The sequence below is a fragment of the Magnolia sinica genome, chromosome 3 (assembly GCF_029962835.1).
Source record: "Magnolia sinica isolate HGM2019 chromosome 3, MsV1, whole genome shotgun sequence".
Taxonomy (NCBI): domain Eukaryota; kingdom Viridiplantae; phylum Streptophyta; class Magnoliopsida; order Magnoliales; family Magnoliaceae; genus Magnolia; species Magnolia sinica.
Window position 1 is genome coordinate 61777422 of NC_080575.1, and position 21037 is coordinate 61798458.

Genomic DNA, 21037 nt, shown 5'->3' on the forward strand with positions numbered 1-21037 from the left:
GCTTAAAATCGAGTGTAGAACCTGATAGACGGAGTGGATTTTACATATAAAACCCCCAACGGGACTTGGGTGTTTTAAGCAGTGTCTAAAACAGGTGTTGTAGAGGAATCCAGGCCCACCCATCTGACGCACATGATGCTATGCATTCTCTATAAATAGGAGATGGTCATGAGTGACACCCTACACATATCCAATTGCATTCCTCTCTCTCCTTAATATATATATTCTAAGTAATAAGGGAGAGTAGTAGACAAATAGGGTTGAATGGCTACAATGCGAATGGGCGGCTATGATGTTTCTTATGGTGTAGACATTAGAAGGAAGGTATCAATGGGTGGCTATGATCTTCCTGATGGTGTGGACATCAGAGGGAGATACGATGGTGAATTTGGTAGAATCCTTACTAAGGAGGCCTTGCAATTCGTCGCTGGCTTACATCGCGAATTCCGTGGCCATATCCGTTATGCGTTGGAATGTCGTCGGGAGGCACAACGTAAGTATAATGCTGGGATATTGCCGGGTTATGATCCAGCGACGAGGTATGTGAGAGAAGGAGACTGGGTTTGTGCGGCAGTCCCACCAGCAGTGGGAGATCGGAAGGTTGAGATAACTGGACCTGTGGAGAGGAAGATGATAATCAATGCACTAAACTCAGGAGCCAAAGTATTTATGGTGAGAATATGTTTATATGCATATGGCCCAATCAATCCTGACTTTTGAGGCTAAAACACGTGTGGCCACGATATTTTTTTAAAAAAAAAAAAAAAACAAATGGTCTGCTTTATGAATTGGACCAGACCCGGATCCATTGCCACCCCTAACTGATTTATAGGATCCTACATGGTTGACGCTTGTTGTGGCAGAAGCTTATGGGGTCCGGTCTGTTGGGAAACGGATTAGCTGGTTACCCTGTCACTAGCCAATGGCTAGTGCTCGGTGCTATGTGGGCCCTACCATGAATGTATGTGTTTCATCAATGCCATCCGTCCATTTTTTCAGATCATTTTATGATAAGAGCCTAACAATGAGGTAGATCCAAATTTCAAGTAGACCATACAGTGTTGATTGAACACCCACCGTTAAAAACTTCTTGTGGGCCACAAAAGTTTTGGATCAAGCTGATGTTTCTTTTTTTCCTTCATCCAGGTCTGTACGACCTAATCAACAGGTTGGATGTCAAATAAACATTACAGTGGGCCCTAGTAGGTTTTTAATGGTGGAAGTTCAATCACTACTGTTTTCCAGTGGGGTGGTCCAAATGAGTTTTAGATCTGCCTCGTTTTTGGTATCAAGCCTAAAATGATCTTTAAAAATGAATGGATGGCGTGGATAAAACAGATACATCATAGTGGGGCCCACAGAGCGCCGACCACTAGCCAAACCGTAAGTCGGGTCTAACATTCCGATGTGGAAAGACTCTACATGGTATTCACACATTTCAGCAGTCTGGGACATAATCTAGACCATTCATTTGGTGGATCCCATATCCATGGCCCAATAATTTTATTTATTTAATTTTCCAATTGATGGATCTCATTGTGGGTTTTATCCATAGCCCAAAAACTGTGGTGGATGATTCTAAGCACTTGAGATGGGACTTGAGATTTGTGTAAACCATACATGTTAATTTTTTTGTATAAACCAACCATGCTCTTTTGATCATATAATTGGGCACCTCCTCGATTATCTCTATCCACAAATGGAATGATCCTAACCGTCCATCCATCCATGGCCTCCTTTTATCCTATCAACAAAAGTGATGATCGCCTACAAACATTTTATGATGATGGGACAATAGGAACTTTCCAATTAGATCAATTGGAAGGTTCAGATTGATGTAATGAATTGGATGAATGAGATGGTCTACCTATCAATTTACATCTACACATCTCAACCCCACCCCTACTGAGGGACCTAATAATGATCCTTACCACACAATCACATGGTACATGCTCAAATGGCTGCTTCATCAGACGGACCATGCAATCACTGATCTGGACCATCCAATAGGTTCAGCTCTCTATGGACCACTTAAATGGATGGTTTGGATCATTTATGTAAAAAGGACTATTCCTGTGTTTATGTTTGTGATGATGATGATGATGATAATATGGTGGTTTGTGGTGTAGGCTGACTTTGAAGATGCACTATCACCAACATGGGAGAATCTGATGAGAGGACAAGTCAATCTGAAAGATGCAGTTGATGGGACCATCAGTTACCATGATCATGCCAGGAATAGGGTGTACAGACTCAACGAGCAGATTGCCAAGCTTTTTGTTCGCCCTCGAGGATGGCACTTGCCTGAGGCCCACATCTTCATAGACGGTGAGCCTGCTATTGGCTGTCTCGTCGATTTCGGCCTCTATTTTCATCACAACCATGCAACTTTCCGGGCCACCCAAGGTGCAGGTTATGGACCTTTCTTCTACCTTCCAAAAATGGAACATTCAAGGTGAGCTGTACTTCTACTAATCTGGAGGGCCCATACGAGATTGAAGGCCCTGATCAAAATAATCATTTTTATTTGGTAGGATGGGATAGTAGGCCCAGCCTGCTAATCTCATATACCACATCAGAAAATTACCAAAACCGTCCGTTCTTTTTGTTACAATATTAGACCCAAGAACAAGGATTTATTTATTTATTTATTTGGGGGGTGGGGTTGGGTGGGGAGGGGAATGAGGAAAATCTAAACCGCTCATCAGGTGGATCTGCTGTTCCAATCTCTTGGAGATTGAATCAGGATGACCTGCTATTAATTGGACCACATGGGTATAAACGGACAGTTAAAAGAAATCAACCATGTGCTTCTGGCCTACCTAATGACTGGACTGGCATGACTTTGATGCCATGGCAGGTTCATAGAGGGTTTCACCTGATGTACGTCCCAGATCTATCACTCATGTAGAGCTGGGCATCGAGTCGAGTCAGACCGAGTTAGGGCTGACCTAACTTGACCTGGTTTTGAAATAGACCTGACCCGAACTCAACTCGACTCAGTACCGAGTCCACAAATGATTATAAGTGCACTGCATCATTTTTCCAACTAATCGACTAACCGTCCTGGAGAGTGAAATGCTCTTTAAGATAAAATTAATTGTCTGTGGTGTGTTTGGATGCTCAATTGAATTTCACACGCATCATTTTTCCAACTAATCGACTAACCATCCTGGAGAGTGAAATGCTCTTTAAGATAACTTATTTTTTATTTTTTCCACACGCACACACACCCCTGCACACGCCATACTGGAATTTCACCACCTATGGATACTCGAACCCTTGACCGGGTGTTGAAACTCTTAAGAGTCTACCACCGGAGCAAGAGGATCCAGATGCTCAATTTGCAATTCATTTGATCCATTGTAGAGGAAATAAGCTTGCCCCACTTTGCTCATTTCCTCTTTATCACATCAAATTATTGCATTTCGATTGAATTGAGTATCCAAATGCGACCCAAAAGTTCTTCAACCAACCAAACTACCTACCATCTCAAAAAAAAAGAAAACAAAAATACGCTTAAAAGAGTCTTTTGTGATTGGCAGGGAGGCAAAGATATGGAACTGTGTGTTTGAAAGGGCAGAGAAGATGGCAGGAATAGAGAGAGGAAGCATCAGGGCTACTGTCCTGATTGAGACACTGCCAGCAGTGTTTCAGATGGATGAAATACTGTATGAGCTTAAGGATCACTCAGTTGGGTTGAACTGTGGTAGATGGGACTACATTTTCAGCTATGTCAAGACATTCCAAGCTCACCCAGATCGCCTGCTCCCTGACCGAGTCCAGGTTGGGATGGCCCAGCACTTCATGCGGAGCTACTCTGATCTCCTCATCCGAACGTGCCACAAGCGTGGTGTGCACGCCATGGGCGGCATGGTATGTAGTTCTACTGCCTTCTTTTTCTTCAGTATACAATGTGAGCTTCGATTCATTGCCAATTCTTCAGACATTATCAGGGTGCTAATTTACACAAGGGGCTCAAACAGCCCCACCTATAATCATGGTAGAGCTTCGATAGAAGGGTTCCATCATAGGTTTAAACCCAAATCACCCTCATGTGATGATCATATCCATTCAAATCAGACTGCAAAATGGATGGTTCCTATCACCCATTTTGCATGTCCTTAATTGTATCGATATGGTTTATCCAATCATCATTATCTTCAATTCATGTACAGTTATGGTGGATTCATCCAACCCAATGGCCTTTCTTTCTCATCGGTGGGCCCGCTTGGGCCTCACACATCAGTCCGCACCATAATAAGTATGTAGAATTTGTATAGGATCACAGCCTATGTAATCAACCACTATCATCATCCTAGCCTTGTCCCAACTATCTCAACCTGGATTCACAGGTCTTGTTTCACCAATCAATCCTAAGACCCCACCCTCAGTAAGTGAACAAGCCTCCTTATCCTTTCTAACCACCTCCATTCAAGTCTTTTGAGGTCTTTCTTTCCTCATTCAGGCCTCTCAATCCTAATCAATGTCTCTTACACCCCCACCCCCAATGATGTTATCTCGAGCTTTCATTCCCATGATCGAATTTTATTATTTGGATTCCCACACATCCATCTAAAGATCCTCGTCTTTGCAATGCTCAATCTCTATTTCTATGCTCTTCTAGCTGCCCAATACTCTGCCCCATATAGCATGGTCAGTTATTCAGTTGTCTTATGAAAATATTTGGCAAATTGTCTGTCACATGACAGTCCACTAGTACATATCCTCTTCATCCACCCAGTTGTAGTTCTGTTGGAGACATCCTCATCAATCTACTAATCCTTCTAAATCATAGAGCCTACATAAAATAGCTAATTGGTTGGAATAATCTCTTGAGTCTTGAACACAGAATAGAACTGAAGTTTTGACTCTACAGTTGTTCCTACTAGAGTTGCATTCTAGATACTGTCTTGGTTCTGCTAACATTTTAAGGCTCCTAGACCATACTATATCTTTCATCCAAACTTCCAATTTAGCATTTGGCATTTGTCTCTTTCTGGTCTCCATCGACCAACACCTCATCATCCGTACATAGCATACACCAAGAAGTTTCTCCATAGACTTTTAGCGATTAATTCATTTATAACAAGCACACCAAAGTTAGCCCTTAGAGTTGAACCACGGCCACCTGGAACTTATTAGTCTCACCACAGACCATTCTCACTCTTGTATCGGCACCCTCATGAATGCCTTTAAATTTCAATGTAAACATACCAAGGTGGAAATACAAATGGAGAATTATAAAGGTCCTGACGCATTTGAATGTGAATAATGTCGTGATGCATCCAATTTTTACAAGTGAGGCCCATGTCTCTATGTTTCCGACTGTTGATCTAATGGGCTCCATCTGAATGTGAGGGTATGGGTCGCTGCGCTTGGATCAGTCTACCAATCAAATCTTTACCTACTATCTTGGCCCCTTGCTAAGTTCTTTTTCATTAATCATTTATTTGTAGGCCACTACTAATCCAATGGTTAGAATCATCTAATATAGGAGACATTTCAGGCATCACCATACATCATGGTTTCCTTAGATCAATGGTCATCTCCAAACCATGGGCCCTACATTTCAGAAGCCGACAATATTCACATTTTGATTCATTAGAACCCTATATTTCCTCTTGCAAAGAACCTTGATGAAGTACAATGCTATAAATGCATGATAGTGCTACAAGGCATGAATGGAACATGCTCGAAAGTCAGCAATATTGTAGCATAGCTGCAACACAGTTTGACCGAGTACTGGGTGTAGCATGTATATTTTATATATTGGATGCAGCATGTTGTAGCAAACAGATGTAGCATGTATTTGCATGTACATATACATGCATATGCCGCACTTGTATGCGTGTTTACATAAGCATTACGGATGTATGTGTTGCAGCAAGTGTATATGTTTTTATCTGTGCACGCATTATGGATGTACATGTACTTGGACCAAGGGCATATGTATACATTTGTCTGTGTGCATTTATCACACACACTCTGTAGACATGATATGAGTGCACGTCTATTGGATGCAGCATGTTGTAGCAAATGGATGTAGCATGCATATGAATGTATATATGTATTCATATGCACGCACTTGTACATGTATGTTGGACCAGGTGTATACGTATGTATTTGTCTGGGTGCATGCCTTATGGATGTATGTGTGCATTTATCACACACACATTGTATTGGCATGACAGAGGTCTTCTAATCTGCTTGTTCAGGCAGCTCAGATTCCGATCAGAGATGACCAATTGGCCAACGAGGCCGCACTGGAACTGGTAAGAAAGGACAAGCTGCGAGAGGTGCGTGCTGGCCATGACGGCACATGGGCAGCCCATCCTGGCTTGATCCCAACCATCATGGAAGTCTTCATGAACAACACTGGCAATGTGCCTAACCAGATCCACACCATGAAGCGAGAAGATGCAGCAAGCCTGACCGAAGAAGACCTCCTACAAAGGCCAAAAGGAGTACGAACAATGGAGGGTCTCCGGCTGAACACGAGGGTTGGAATTCAGTACCTAGCGGCATGGATCACGGGGACTGGGTCTGTGCCTCTATACAATCTCATGGAAGATGCTGCCACTGCCGAGATCAGCAGAGTCCAGAATTGGCAATGGTTGAAGTACGGAGTGGCTTTGGATGGTGATGGTGTTGGAGTGAAGGTGAGTTTGGAGCTCTTTGGGAGGGTGCTGGAAGAAGAGATGGCAAGGATTGAGAGAGAGGTTGGTGCAGAAATGTTCAAACGTGGGATGTATAAGGAGGCTTGCAGGATTTTCACCAGGCAATGCACTGCTCCTACCCTTGATGACTTTCTGACTCTAGACGCCTATAATCATATCGTCATCCATCATCCCAAGGCACCCTCTAGGCTCTAAATGGTTTCCTCATCTATGTATGCCTACCAGTATATTGCAGCCTTCAGGTTTCATAAGGTTGTTACTGCCATGTTGTTGGTTGTGTTACTGATAATAAAACTCGTCTCTTGGATAGATGGTGTGTCACTAGTAAATCCACATGTTTTTCAACTTTTTTTTTTTCTTTTTTTTTTCGACAAGTAACAATCTTATGCATGAATGTAAAGCATAAATGAAAAATCAGGCATAAATCACATCTACTGTACATTTGGTGTGCATGCCCAACTGAAGGGCTCCTCATCCAAAATTCACACAGGTCAGATCACCTGCTTTTGGGAGGTCAGCAAACATCATAGATAACATTCCAGAGTGTTTCCATTGATTAGAACATTAACATCACTTGGTCTGTGGTGATTTTAGGCCATGACCCACCCAATTAGTGGTCCAGAGATATTGGCCAGTTCAATAGGCATGTACACCAAATGGATGGCAGAGATGATTTATAACTCTGGATGTCATGGTCCTTGGTTTATTTTCATTGTTACTACTAGGTTGGTCATGTATATATTTCTTAAATGATAAACTTTTTTATTTCTTTCAAGAGAACCTATTTGGTCAATGAAGAGCATACCTGTCATATCTCCAGAATGTCCTCTTTTGATGGTGTGACAATTGACTTCTTGGGTTTCAGTCAGTCAATGGAGCATCTCAGCTTTAGGCAGAACATCTATTTAAATGATAAAAAGAAAGAGAAAAAGAAAAAGAAAAAAAAAAAGAAGCCCCTGTACAGAAATAAAAGAACCAGTGTGTTAGAATGAAAGTAACCCTTGTTCTTGGACATGGTAACCTGTCCTACATATATTGTATTCACAGTTTCTTATTCCAGAAAAGAAAACGGTATAACTGAAACTCCAAAACATCTAACTCTTTAATCTCCTCAAGCCCAATCAAGGTTTAAAGAATCATCTAAAACCGGTATATATCATCTGATCCACACTGTTATCGCCTATGAACGACATATCCATGTCAGCCCGAGACGGGGGCAATACATGACCATGTTAGTGGTGAGTGATACGATATCCGATACACCGATTTAAAACCTTGCTCCCAATGCTATCCATTCATGATTGCATGAGGATCTTTTATTTGTACTTTCTAGGATTCTGGAAACTACTACCAATATGGATCCAAAAAGCTGTAACTTACTTCCAAGTAAACTATGCTTCATTACATTGAAAGAATGACAATTTTTCTAGTGGAAGGCTGATTCACCACATGACTCCACTGCTACAGTAGTTTTGTGAAAAGAATGAGCCTTTTAACCTAAAGGATTACAATCAGTTAAAGAAACAACAACAGACCATTGATTCTTATCACACATACCATAAGTAAACTGAAAAGGACATTCAACGTAGTCCATAATAACGTTATGGATAACAAATATGAATAACCAATTGGAATCACAGGTCTTCAAGTAGCTTCCCCATCCTGCAGGTTATTGAGAACCAGCTTTGCTGATTGAGGAACAAAGAGAACATCGAAAGACATCTTCTGAACATGAGATCAAGCTCGAGCAACAACTTCATTGACCAAATGGCCAATAGCAGCGATGACAGATCCCAGTACTCCACCAGCAACAACCTGTGATAAATCCTTCAAGTTCAAATGCTGAAGGCAGGGCCCCGGGAAGAGTGATTGATTGATGGTATTTCTTGGATATGCCATTGCAAAAAGTGTAAATAAAGCTTTTAAAACATTTCAAAGTACACACTCGAAATTGGAAGTTGTCCATCATGAATGGGCTGATAATGATGAGCTAGTTACCTACTAATCACATGAGTAAAACATTCTGGTGCTGAAAATGTAACGTTTTGCATTGAATGATTACATATGCGAGTTTGAATGAATTGAGTTTGTAATTTGAATATCTGCATGTCACTGGATTGTCGGTACCCAATTTCCTTACCGGCCCATATCTAATGGTGCAGAGAGCAGCCCAAATCTCTCTCTCGAAATTGGAAGTTGTCCATCATGAATGGGCCGATAATGATGAGCTAGTTACCTACTAATCACATGAGTCAACCATTCTGGTGCTGAAAATGTAACGTTTTGCATTGAATGATTACATACGCGAGTTTGAGTGAATTGAGTTTGTAATTTGAATATCTGCATGTCACTGGATTGTCAGTACCCAATTTCCTTACCGGCCCATATCGAATGGCGCAGAGAGCAGCTCAAATCTCTCTCTCTCTCACCCCGCCCCCCCCAACATATGGTATGACTCAGTTTTGTCCGAGTTGTATCAATTTCTGGCTGCAAAGAAATGAATCAGAAAGGGGCAAAACTGATCAAAAAGCACAAGTCCAGGACCTTTATTTTTATCCCATTCCATGATATATAAATAATAATAATAATAAATCAAAGATCATTTTCTTCCTTCCCAAGAACCCAAACGATCGAGACCAAACTAAGATTCCAAAGAGACAAAATGAGGGAAAGAGTACCGCCACCAAGCCCCCACCAGTACCACAATTTTGTATTTTTAGTTGATATTTCAAATACATGTTTATTCTTAGCTTGTTATCCAAACAAGTCTTAGAAAGAACATAAAATTCCTTCAGCAGAAATCATGCACCTAACTCCAGAATTGATAATTAACCTAAACCTTATAAATGATAAAACCAACTTTAAAACAAGAATATATCTGAGCAACCCATAGATTTTGAAACCCTACCATTCGTTCAATTAAATCTTCCTATCTTTCTCAAGATTTGCTCCAATGAAGAACTGTTAGGGCTTGTTTGATAAGTGGGAACCCACGGGAAAACAAAGGAATCATAATCATTACTTCCCAAGGAACTATTGAGAAATGGATTCAAGCTTAATTTGCAAGTGGAAATCTCCAATTCATCTCAAATGGTCACCTTAAAAGTTGTGCATGGGAATTGTAGAAGTCGAAAGGTATAATAATTATATCATGGATTCCATGATTTTCTTTCCTTTTCCATGGATTCCCACTTATCAAACTGTTGAATGTGGAACCACATCTGGGGGCCGCACGACCGGTCGTGGCCCCTGCTTAACCGGTTGTGCAGTCTCCATGACTAGTCATGGACTGGCTTGACTCAAAGTCTAGCGAGCATCAATTTTTGGGTTCTAAGGTGCTCAACCAGTCGTGGCCCATGCTCGACCGGTCTAGGGGTCCGCTCAACCGGTCGTGCAGTCTGCACGACCAGTCGAGGTTATGCAGATTCGTTTCTGGATTTGATGTGGATTGCGGAAATTTGAGTCGGTTTTCGCAAGGGTGCGAAAGGGAAGTTGCCTAAACTATAAATAGGTGTCCTTAGGGCTTTTCTAGGGGACGGGAAATAATTCTAAGGTGTTGGCAAAGGGTTTTCTCTGTATTTCCAAGGGAGAGGTTAGTATATTGCCTTGTAATCTTCGTTTTTCTTCATAGTGGAAGTTTGCATCCATGGTTTTTTACCCTAGTTTGGGCCTTTGGGGTTTTTCCACGTATATCTTGTCTTGTGGTTTATTTTGATTGCTTTGATCTGTTTCTAGTTTATATTTCTTCTTGTTTATCGTTTGTGGGTGAGACCGGAGATTAGATCTTGGTTCACTGCGTTGTTGGCGTGCTGCGCAACACAAACATGCCCTAAAAAGTTAACGAAAGTCCCGAGATAGCAGTCATCCACAAATTTCACAGTTAAGAAGTAGGAGATGGCAGACTCACAAATGGCAATGCACAATGAGTATGGAGATGCATGGGATATGATAGCATAATGAACTTAATTGGTTTGCAAAAAGTATTACATGATGATCAATTCTCTAGAAAGTTATTAATCCTTTCCATAAAGAAAACAAAGTAGCATGCAAGTGATACTGATCACAATGTCATATTTCCATGTGAATTCTATTTTTCCTTGTAATTACTTCAATTTCAGATGTCAGATGTAATCCTTGCTTTTGGATTTGAATTCAGGTGATTTTTGGAGGTAATCGCATTCATTGGCAAGAAATTACTGGAAAACAAGTAATTGGTAAAGACTAAAGAGCAAAATAGGAAGCCGTTGAAAGTTTAAGCAAATGTGTAATCACAATCAGGTCGTGTGAATCTTTTTGGTGCAAATAACTGATTGCAATACAGATTTAGATGATACAGAAAATATAAATACAAAGGACAAAAGAAACAGAAATATCAAGTGGGTATTCCTTTTTTCTAAGGTTAAACAGCTTACTAATCAGGCACATCTAAAGATAACAGCATGTAGATTATGTGAATTAAATCCTTTCTATAATGAAACTGCTGCTTAGAAGTGACGGCTCTCCAATTAAGAGTTCCCTTCTATAGCTTTTTAAACCAAAACTATTAGATGTCGAGAAAGTAACACCTAGCATTGGTATAAGGATCTATTCTGTTACCAATAAAGATACAAATGAAACAATATAAGAAAACTTAAAGTCTTCCATTCAAACCTGAGGAGGGGTATGGCCAAGAAGTTCACGGAGAGGTCTTGTTTCAGCCAATGGATGTTCTGCTGGAAGTTCATATACGATTTGATTCAAAACCTGCAGAACACGATGTTTCAAGAGGAGATGAAAACGGAGATGAAAACATATGCAAACAAGGCAATTTCCCAAGAAGAAAACAAAAACATTCAGCAGTTTCTCCATTAGTAAGGCATGAATCCTATCCACAGATCCATACCTCCCTATCCCAATCATATGGAAACTATTTGGATAAGCCACTGGGTGTAGAAGAAGGAAACAAGTAAAGAAGAAAAAGGGAAGGAGAAGCAAGGTATTCTGTAACAGTAACTTTGCCACCACTATTAACATTACGATCCAGAATGTAAAAGCCATTACAGCCTCTCTTTTTTTCCTTTCTTTTTGTAATGAAAACCCGTATTGGCCCCGTGACGTACCGTTACGAGGCTCTTACGTTCATTACAAGGGCATAGTGTAATTACAGGTCATTTTTTTCCTTAATGGCTGTTACGACCTTGTAAAGGGTAACAGTTGCCCCTGTTATTGTTACATAATGGCCATTACAGCACGCCATGAGGAGAAGAGAAGAGGATGGAAAAAAAGGAGCTGAGAGAGGAGAGAGGAGAGAGGGAGATTTAGGGCAATAGTCTCAGGTGTTAGTCCCCAGAAGGGGTTAACAATTTAAAACTAATAAAGGAGCGCAGACTAGTACTCATGGATACAAAAGAAGGATACACATGCACACATGCCTACACAAATAAAATGTCTCTACACTTTCCTCAAGGTGGACCATGAATATTGATCATGCCCAACTTGGAGTGCATGAGATGTAATTAATGATGACCGGTTTCCTTAATTAAAAAAATCAGCAAGTTGATCATCCGATTTCTGAAGTGACATGGAAACTTCCTTTGAGACCACTTTTTCATGGATGAAGTGGCAATCAACCTCAATATGGTCGGTATGCTCATGATAGACTGAGTTAGAAGAGATGTGAATGGAGACTAAATTGTCAAATAACCAAAAGAGAAAGGCAAGCCTAACTCTATAAGTTCTTCAACGATAGAAGCTTGTAGACAAAATGAGCCATGGCCCGATACTCTGCTTTAGCACTAGAGTGGGCCACAACAGATTGCTTCTTGCTTTTCCGGGTAACTAGGTTGCCACCACTAAGGTACAATAACCAAAAGTAGATTGATGATCAGAAGAATTCCCAGCTCAATAGTGGTCGTATAAGCCTCAATTTGAAGATGACCATGTTGAGAATAAAAAACACCTCGATCTAGAGAACCTTTCATAAATTTAAACATATGATACACAACATCAAGATGACATGTCCGGGGAGCATGCATAAATTGGCTCACTAAACTGACAACATATGTAATATCAGTACATGCAATGGTAAGATAAGTTTGCCCACCAAACGTTAATTCATTCCTACATTTGGCAAAGGGTCACCACTATCAAGTTGAAGGTGAGGATTCGGCTCAATGGGAGTATCCATGGGCCTTGCACCAAGAAGACTGTTGTCTTGTAGAAGATCAAGAGTATACTTCCCTTGTCGAGATCTAACCACTTCAATGCACAAACAATAGCAAAGGGGGCCCAAAGTCCTTGCTTAAAAGCAATTTCAAAGAATGATTGTATCAACATCATCACCCATGACAATAATATCATCAAAATACACAATAACAACGGAAAGGCCAATAATATGTTTGAAGAAAAGGGTATGATTCACATTACTCCGCATGTACCCAAACTTCAACAGATGATCATTGAAACACTGAATCCACGCACAGGGAGATTGCTTCAACGCATGAATAGCTTAGCGGAGATTACAAACAAACTCCTTCCTAATAGTAGAGAGAAAGCTTGGAGGATCCTTATCAAGTAATTCAGAATCGGTTACGTATCGGCCATATCAGTCGATACGTAACAGTAACGATCTGGGCCGTTACGCGATATGGGGTACGTAACAGTAACGATTTGGGCCGTTACGCGATACGGGCACCCCCCCCCCCCCCCCCCCAAAGCTTCAATAGATGATCATTGAAACACTAAATCCATGCACAGGGAGATTGCTTCAATGCATGAATAGCTTAGCGGAGATTACAAACAAACTCCTTCCTAATAGTAGGGAGAAAGCTTGGAGGATCCTTATCAAGTAATTCAGAATACGGCCGATATGTAACGGTAATGATCTGGGCCGTTACGCGATACGGAGTCCAAACCCCCCATTCTGTATGCGTAACAGCTCCGTAACGGCCGTTACTGCCCCGTAACGGTCAGGGCGTAATGGTCGAAAAACGGCAAGTTTTTTTCTTCTTTTTTTTTTTTATAAATTCGAAAAATCATTTTTTATTTAATATGTTGTTGTTTTAATGGTAGAATATGATATGTTAATCATAATAGAACATATTAATGTCGATTTTACAGATTTTGGATGTGATTTTATAGATATTTTTTATAATTATTTTCTATTTACGCACTATTTTCGGTCCTTTTTTATAAAATTCGAAAAATCATTTTTATTTAATGTTTTGCTGTTTTAATGGTAGAATATGATGTGTTAATCATAATAGAACATATTAATGTCCATTTTACAGATTTTTGTTGTGATTTTATATTTTTTTATAATTATTTTCTATTTACGCACTCTTTTCGGCCCTTTTTCTTAAAATTCAAAAAATCAATTTTTATTCAATGTGTTGTTGTTTTAATGGTAGAATATGATGTGTTAATCATAGTAGAAGATATTAATGTCCATTTTACAAATTCTTATTGTGATTTTATAATTTTTTATAATTTTTTTCTATTTACGCACTATTTTAGGCCTTTTTTTATTTTTAAATTCGAAAAATCAATTTTTATTAAATGTGTTATTGTTTTAATGGTAGAATATGATGTTTTAATCATAGTAGAACATATTAATGTCCATTTTACAGATTCTTATTATGATTTTATATTTTTTTTATAATTATTTTCTATTTACGCACTATTTTCGGCCCTTTTTTTTCTAAATTCGAAAAATCAATTTTTATTTAATGTGTTGTTGTTTTAATAGTAGAATATGATGTGTTAATCATAGTAAAACATATTAATGTCCATTTTATAGATTCTTATTGTGATTTTACATTTTTTTTATAATTTTTTCTATTTATGCACTATTTTAGGCCTTTTAAAAAAAAAAAATTCGAAAAATCATTTTTTATGTAATGTGTTGCTGTTTTAATGGTAGAGTATGATGTGTTAATCATAATAGAACATATTAATGTCCATTTTACAGATTCTTATTGTGATTTTATATTTTTTTTTTATAATTTTTTTCTATTTACGCACTATTTTAGGCCCTTTTTTTTTCAAATTCAAAAAATCATTTTTTATTTAATGTGTTGTTGTTTTAATGGTTGAATATGATGTGTTAATCATAGTAGAACATATTAATGTCCATTTTACAGATTCTTATTGTGATTTTATATTTTTTATAATTTTTTTCTATTTATGCACTATTTTCAGCCCTTTTAAAAAAAAAAAAAGTTCGAAAATCATTTTTTATTTGATTTGTTGTTGTTTTAATGGTAGAATATGATGTGGTAATCGTAGTAGAACATATTAATGTCCATTTTACATATTCTTATTGTGATTTTATATTTTTTTATAAATTTTTTCTATTTACACACTATTTTCGCCCTTTTTTAAAAAAAAAATCAAAAAATCAATTTTTATTCAATGTGTTGTTGTTTTAATAGTAGAATATGATGTGTTAATCATAGTAAAACATATTAATGTTCATTTTACAGATTCTTATTGTGATTTTATATTTTTTTTATAATTGTTTTCTATTACGCACTATTTTCGGCCCTTAAAAAAATATAATAATAAATAAATAAATAAATCCAAAAATCAATTTTTATTCAATGTGTTGTTGTTTTAATGGTAGAATATGATGTGTTAATCATAGTAGAAGATACTAATGTCCATTTTACATATTCTTATTGTGATTTTATATTTTTTTATGTTTTCTTATATTGGACAGGTTTTAGAGCTTCTTAGGATTTAGAACATAAAATCATCTTTATTGATTACATTCTGAAAACTGTATATAAATTTAGAATAGCGAATTGATATAGGACGGCCTAATCCAACCTTAAATGAGTATGGTATTTGAAAGGGACAGATTCATGTAATCTTAAAAAACAAATAAAATATCAGCTTGCCTTATACATCATAAACACAAGAAAGAAATAAGGTTAATATAGCATTGATTAGGGCCATCCATCATAAACACGAAGTATTGAATCTTAAAATCTGAATTTAGTTGGATCTGGCGAAAGATAGAACTTTCGTCTTGCAATTGGTCCGTCTAACGATCCAAGTGGATTTTCTAATCCAGAAAAATAGGAATTTCCCGGATTGGGAAATCTGGAAAATTTAGAAAAGAATTGGTGGTTCTTCAAATTTAGATTTGGGTAATGAGTTTTATGTGGGGATGAAAATCTTTTGAGATCTAATGATTTAGATAAAAAAGAAACAAGATTTGGCTTCTATATCTAAAGATTCTAGGAGAAAAGGAAGAGAATGGGGTTAAAAAAAAGAGTACCTTGAGAAAAGAGAGAAGAAGAAAGAAGTAGAGGATGAGAAATCGTTTACCTGGGTCTCACACCCTCTTCCAATGACTGGAAGTCGAAGACGAAATCGTCAGAAGCAAAAAACTCTCTTTTTTCTTTCATAAATATAACATAACATGCTATGGGTTTAGGGCAACCCTCATAAATTCATAATTACATGAAATTATCAAAATACCCCTACTAAAAAAAGTTTCAAAAAAAAAGAAATTCACGCAAAATTATGCACAAACTGTCTCAAAACTTAAATAAGTCAAATGTTCATAAACTAAATGCAAATTAAAAATACCCGATGGGCCCCGATGATAGCGCCGTGAAGGTTGTGTAATGAAGGTGGGTCGTGATGATCTAACGGTCCAAATGTCTCCTAAAGCAACTTACACATGTCACGAACACATGTGTAAGGTCTTCAACCTCTAGAGACCCAACCTGTATCTGTCATCTAACCACATTGACACGGGTAACGTACGCCGCCTGCATTGATATACTTTGAATGGCCTGGTGTCCGCATCATGAGTAGACTCACAATCTCACATAGACATAGGTCATATCTAATCTATATCTAGTATCTACCTGAAATGCCTTGGTCTGGCCAACAACTAAGTGAGGATATTGGGTGGCAACATTGTCAGAGGGTTGGTGGTACCAGGCACCAAATGAAGTGCAAGGATTGTGATAGACTAGTAATTGGTGGAATTACGCGTCTTAAACAACATTTGGCACATCGAAAGGGTTAAGTTGCGTGATGTACTAGAGCACTGAAAGAGATAATGATTTTAATGCAAGCTACTCTAGATGAGTCGAAGGGTAAACGTGCTATTGGACAAAAGAAGAAAGATGAGATTTTGGATGCGGCTCAACAGAAGGAGTTTGGTCCTAAATATATGGGCGTTCGTGATGAAGATATTATTGATTTTGATGAAGATTCAGATCGAGAACTAACCATAGCTAGGAGAGAGAGAGCTTGCGTCTAGCTCGTGAAGAAGAAGAATGTCGCCGCATGTTTAACGCGAGTGGGTCAATACGTGATACGAGGGGGGGGGGATGGGGGAGTAGGTTTGGTGGGTTATGACGTATGTTTGGGATCCAATCCTTTTTAGGAAAGAATCAACTAAACAAAAGAAGATAAAACAAATGTGGAATAGAACTTCCATTAAGAAGCTAGGTAGGGCAGCATCAAAGTTATTTATACATACCAACATACCTCATAACGCGACCAATTCTTCATATTGGCAGGTGGTAATTGATGCAGCAACAGAAGCAGGTGAAGGAATTAAAGCTCCCATGGCTAGGGATATAAGGGGGAAATGAACAGATGCAGAGTATGTAGATGTGAAAGCATACGTGGCTACCTTTAAACCTGTATGGCAAGCCAGAGGATGCACAATCATGTGTTATGGTTGGACTGGCCCAACCAGATGCAGCATGATCAACTTCATGGTGTACTGCCACTTAAGAATCATATACCACAAGTCAATTGATGCCTCAGACGTAACAAAAGATTCTAATTATATTACTAGACTAATGGATAAAGTTGTGCATGAGTTGGAGGAGAACGTAGTGCAGATTGTGACAGATAATGAAGCATCATATAAGTTTGCAAGACATAAGTTAATGAAAAAGAGACCACATCTTTTTTGGTCACTATGTTCTGTCATACAATATTGATCTTATATTGGAAGATATTAGGAAGAAGAAGAATGTTAAGGAAATGCTCGAAAGGGCAAGAGAAGTAATGACGTTTATTTACAACCATAATCAAGTAGTCGCAATAATCAGGAAGTTCACGAAAGGACAAGAGTTGTTGAGGCCTGCTGCGACTAGATTCGCAACAAAGTTTATAGCATTAGAGAGTTTATACCAACATAGGAGAGAGTTGAGTGAGATGTTCGCTCCTCGAGATTGGCTCAATACAAAACATGGGTAGAAGACATCAGCGAACCAGTTGAAGTTGTGAACACCATACGGGACAATGAATATCGAAAGAGGGTCAAGTTGATCCTAAAGGTGATGGAGCCACTAATGAGGGTACTCCGTCTTGTTGAAATCAACGAAACACCTACCATGGGCTTCCTATACGATGCCATTGATAAAGTAAAGTTGGCAATTTAACGTAATTGTAGAAGCTGGAAGTTTAATTGGAGGATGATCGACAAGAGATGGACAAGACAACTCCATCACGATCTTCATGTAGCAGGTTACTACCTAAATCCTAGGTATAGATATGCCCAATCATTTGTTACGAATAATGAAGTTCGTGTCAGGCTAAAGAATGTGATAAAGAGATTAGAGCCTGACTTAGATATGCAAATAAAGGCGTTGAATGAATTAAATACATTTGGAAATTGCCTAGGTAGCTTTGGAGATGCTCTTACATAGCATGCAGTATCTAGGTTGCAACTAACCGAATGGTGGATGAATTTCGAAGATAGTACGAAGGCTCTTCAAAAAATTGCAGTAAAATTTTTGAGTCAAACTACATCTTCTTCTAGTTGCGAAAGTAATTGGAGTTGTTTTGTGCTTATTCATTCAAAGAATATGAATAGATTGCAGACTAGAACATTGGATAGACTTATCCTCATGCATTACAATATGAAGCTAAGAATGCGACGACATCATAGGAGCATTACAGCCGCCAATGACACAAACTACTGTTCAATAAACTTGGACAATATTTATGATGAGGATGACCCGCTTCTACCTTGGTTAGAAACAAGGGAAAAGCAAATTGAAGACGATAGTAAAGAATTGGAAATTGATGACCCACAAATACGCACAGTGCAACAAGAGAGTCGTGCAGATGTGTTAGACCCAGTGAGAGGGGCAACTTTTATGCCAGGTACGGCTCAAGATTAACAAAAGAGTACGATCAGTACTAGCGTGACCGTGTCAGATGATGGTGATGATGACGCCTCTGCCCCTTGTGTTGGCACTTCTGGTGTTGCTTAGCACAACATACAACCGTCTACAGATAGCGATGCCGATGAACATCGACAAGGTAGTACACGAGGTCGAACTTATGAGAGTACTGAGTCACTATACAGCCAGCAGGAAGAGGGTAGGTCAAGAGGTGTACTGGGTCCAGGAGGTCCAGAACATCAACAGACTCATGGTCCTGGGTATTATGATGAATATTCTTATGGCCAATTGGATTATGATTATAGTTATACTGAGCCTATTCCATCACATTCATGTTGGAGTAGTCCTGATCCATATCCATATGATTATAGATATCCAGATCCAAATCCAAGTTACTCATCACAGACACACTCTCAATCTCAAGATTCTCAATAGCCTAAGTACGAGCACTAGTGTAGCTATTCGATGGGCACTAGTGGATATCCTTACTTGGGGTCGGAGTCGTTGCCTAGTTAGGATCAGTCATCTTCTAGTTTCGTTAACCTAGTATTTCCTTCTGGCACTGGATATTATGGATATGCAACACCTCTACTTATTGGACGGCCTCAGCCTGATGATGACGATGATGATGATGTGGAGGTCGAGCAACCATAAAAAAACAGATTTTCATTTTGGTGGTGACTTGTGATTGTAAGTATATATTTGTATTAAGGTAAGTATTTGCAGCAGACAACAGTATTATTGCAAGCAGCCAAGCACACACTTGACACTGTCGAACTTGTATTTGAAATAGCTCCCCTAACAACCAATCAAGTAATCCTTAATCAAGTTGCAGGGGAGTATATCAGACACTACTCTATATATATATATATATATATATATATATATATATATATATATATATATATATATATATATATATATATTAATATTCTTGACTTGAGGATGACAGGTCACAGGACAGGAATCACAGTCACAGCCACAAGTATATTAAATTGTTAATAACTTAATATAGAATACATTATGCAAAATAATTGCAAACACCTACACATGCAAGATATTTTCATATTACATTCATTCTAATATATCTATCATTGATAGTAGATAGTTAGAAAATTAAATATATGAGTTTTGTAATCAAATCCAGGTTGTTTGGTTCATAAATTCATAAGACAGTCCGATACAACTTCTCACCAAAGAGTGGACCATTACACCACCATAAACATGTTCCAATTTATAAATGAATGCATATTTGGAATGCTTAGAATATTCCAGATTTAATCTATATTTTTTCATATTTTTTTGGCAAAAAAAATTGCACCGTTATGGGCCGTTACGCCCTCGTATCGCCGTTAAACCCCCATATCCGTATAGGTAACGGTGGGCACCGTTACGCCAACCAATACCGATACGGATTACCTTGATCCGTATACACTTCTTCTTGGAGATCCCCATGTAGAAAGGCATTTTTTACATCAAGTTGGTGAAGGGGTCATGAGAGATTTGTAGCCAGGGAAAGCAACACATGCATGGAGTTCAACTTCACAACTAGAGCAAAGATCTCATGTAAGTAAATCCGTTAGCCATGAGACAAGCTTATGACGGTCCACTTCTCCATTGGGTCTATGCGTTGATTATGAAGACCCATTTACATCCAACTACCTTTTTTCCTATGGGGAGTGGCACAATGTCCCATATCTGGTTTTTCTCAAGGGCACACATCTCTTGCATCATGGCCCTTGCCCACGCCGGATTAGAAGGGGCCTGTTTGACATTCAAAGGGGCAAGTAGAAGGGGGATTTGACGCACAATATGAGGGTGAAAGAGAATGATAAGATATAAAATTGGCAAGAGGATGAGTTGTGCATGACCACTTCCTTTGCAAAAAGAGCAATAGGAAGATCAACTGAATCTAAATGCGAATGCATTCCTTGTGCAAGAACATCTGATTGAGGAGTGCCATGAAGTGAAAGCGAGTCATCATGTTGCTTCCGTCAAACATGTCTTCAAGTTCTCGACGGCCGAGGAAAAACTAACATGGAAGACGAAGAGGGAGGGAAATTAACATTAGAGGTAAACATGAAGATGGTGAGAATTCCACCGAAGATGGAGAAATAAGAGACTTCCCTAGAGGGGAATAAAAATGGTGTATCTTTGAAAAAGGTGACATCCATATAGACAAACCGTCTACCAGGAATGCCACAAGAGTAA

At 38.7% G+C, this 21037-nt stretch overlaps 2 protein-coding genes across 3 annotated transcripts in view; one reads left to right on the forward strand and one right to left on the reverse strand.

Moving 5' to 3' along the window:
* The first annotated feature begins 209 nt into the window (after nucleotides 1-209).
* On the forward strand, nucleotides 210-6989 carry LOC131239960 (malate synthase, glyoxysomal-like). The gene is made up of 4 exons (XM_058237928.1): nucleotides 210-672; nucleotides 2130-2455; nucleotides 3546-3876; nucleotides 6219-6989. The coding sequence occupies exons 1-4, from the start codon at nucleotides 265-267 to the stop codon at nucleotides 6873-6875; spliced, it is 1722 nt and encodes a 573-aa protein (XP_058093911.1). The 5' UTR covers nucleotides 210-264; the 3' UTR covers nucleotides 6876-6989.
* Nucleotides 6990-8038: 1049 nt separating this feature from the next.
* LOC131239961 (uncharacterized) overlaps nucleotides 8039-21037 on the reverse strand; it is an 84573-nt gene continuing 71574 nt past the window's right edge. For both annotated transcript variants that reach the window (XM_058237929.1, XM_058237930.1), the window contains 2 exons: nucleotides 11331-11423; nucleotides 8039-8495 (listed from right to left, as the gene is read on the reverse strand). In XM_058237929.1, coding sequence (XP_058093912.1) covers nucleotides 8418-8495; nucleotides 11331-11423 — 171 coding nt within the window. In that variant the 3' untranslated portion in view covers nucleotides 8039-8417. The remainder of the gene's footprint in view (nucleotides 8496-11330; nucleotides 11424-21037) is intronic.

Excerpts from the sequence above, each read along its gene's own strand:
- LOC131239960 (XM_058237928.1), top strand. The coding sequence starts at position 265 with ATGGCTACAATGCGAATGGGCGGCTATGATGTTTCTTATGGTGTAGAC. Across the intron at positions 673-2,129 it reads CAGGAGCCAAAGTATTTATG|GCTGACTTTGAAGATGCACT; the intron begins GTGAGAATATGT and ends TTTGTGGTGTAG. Across the intron at positions 3,877-6,218 it reads TGCACGCCATGGGCGGCATG|GCAGCTCAGATTCCGATCAG; the intron begins GTATGTAGTTCT and ends CTGCTTGTTCAG.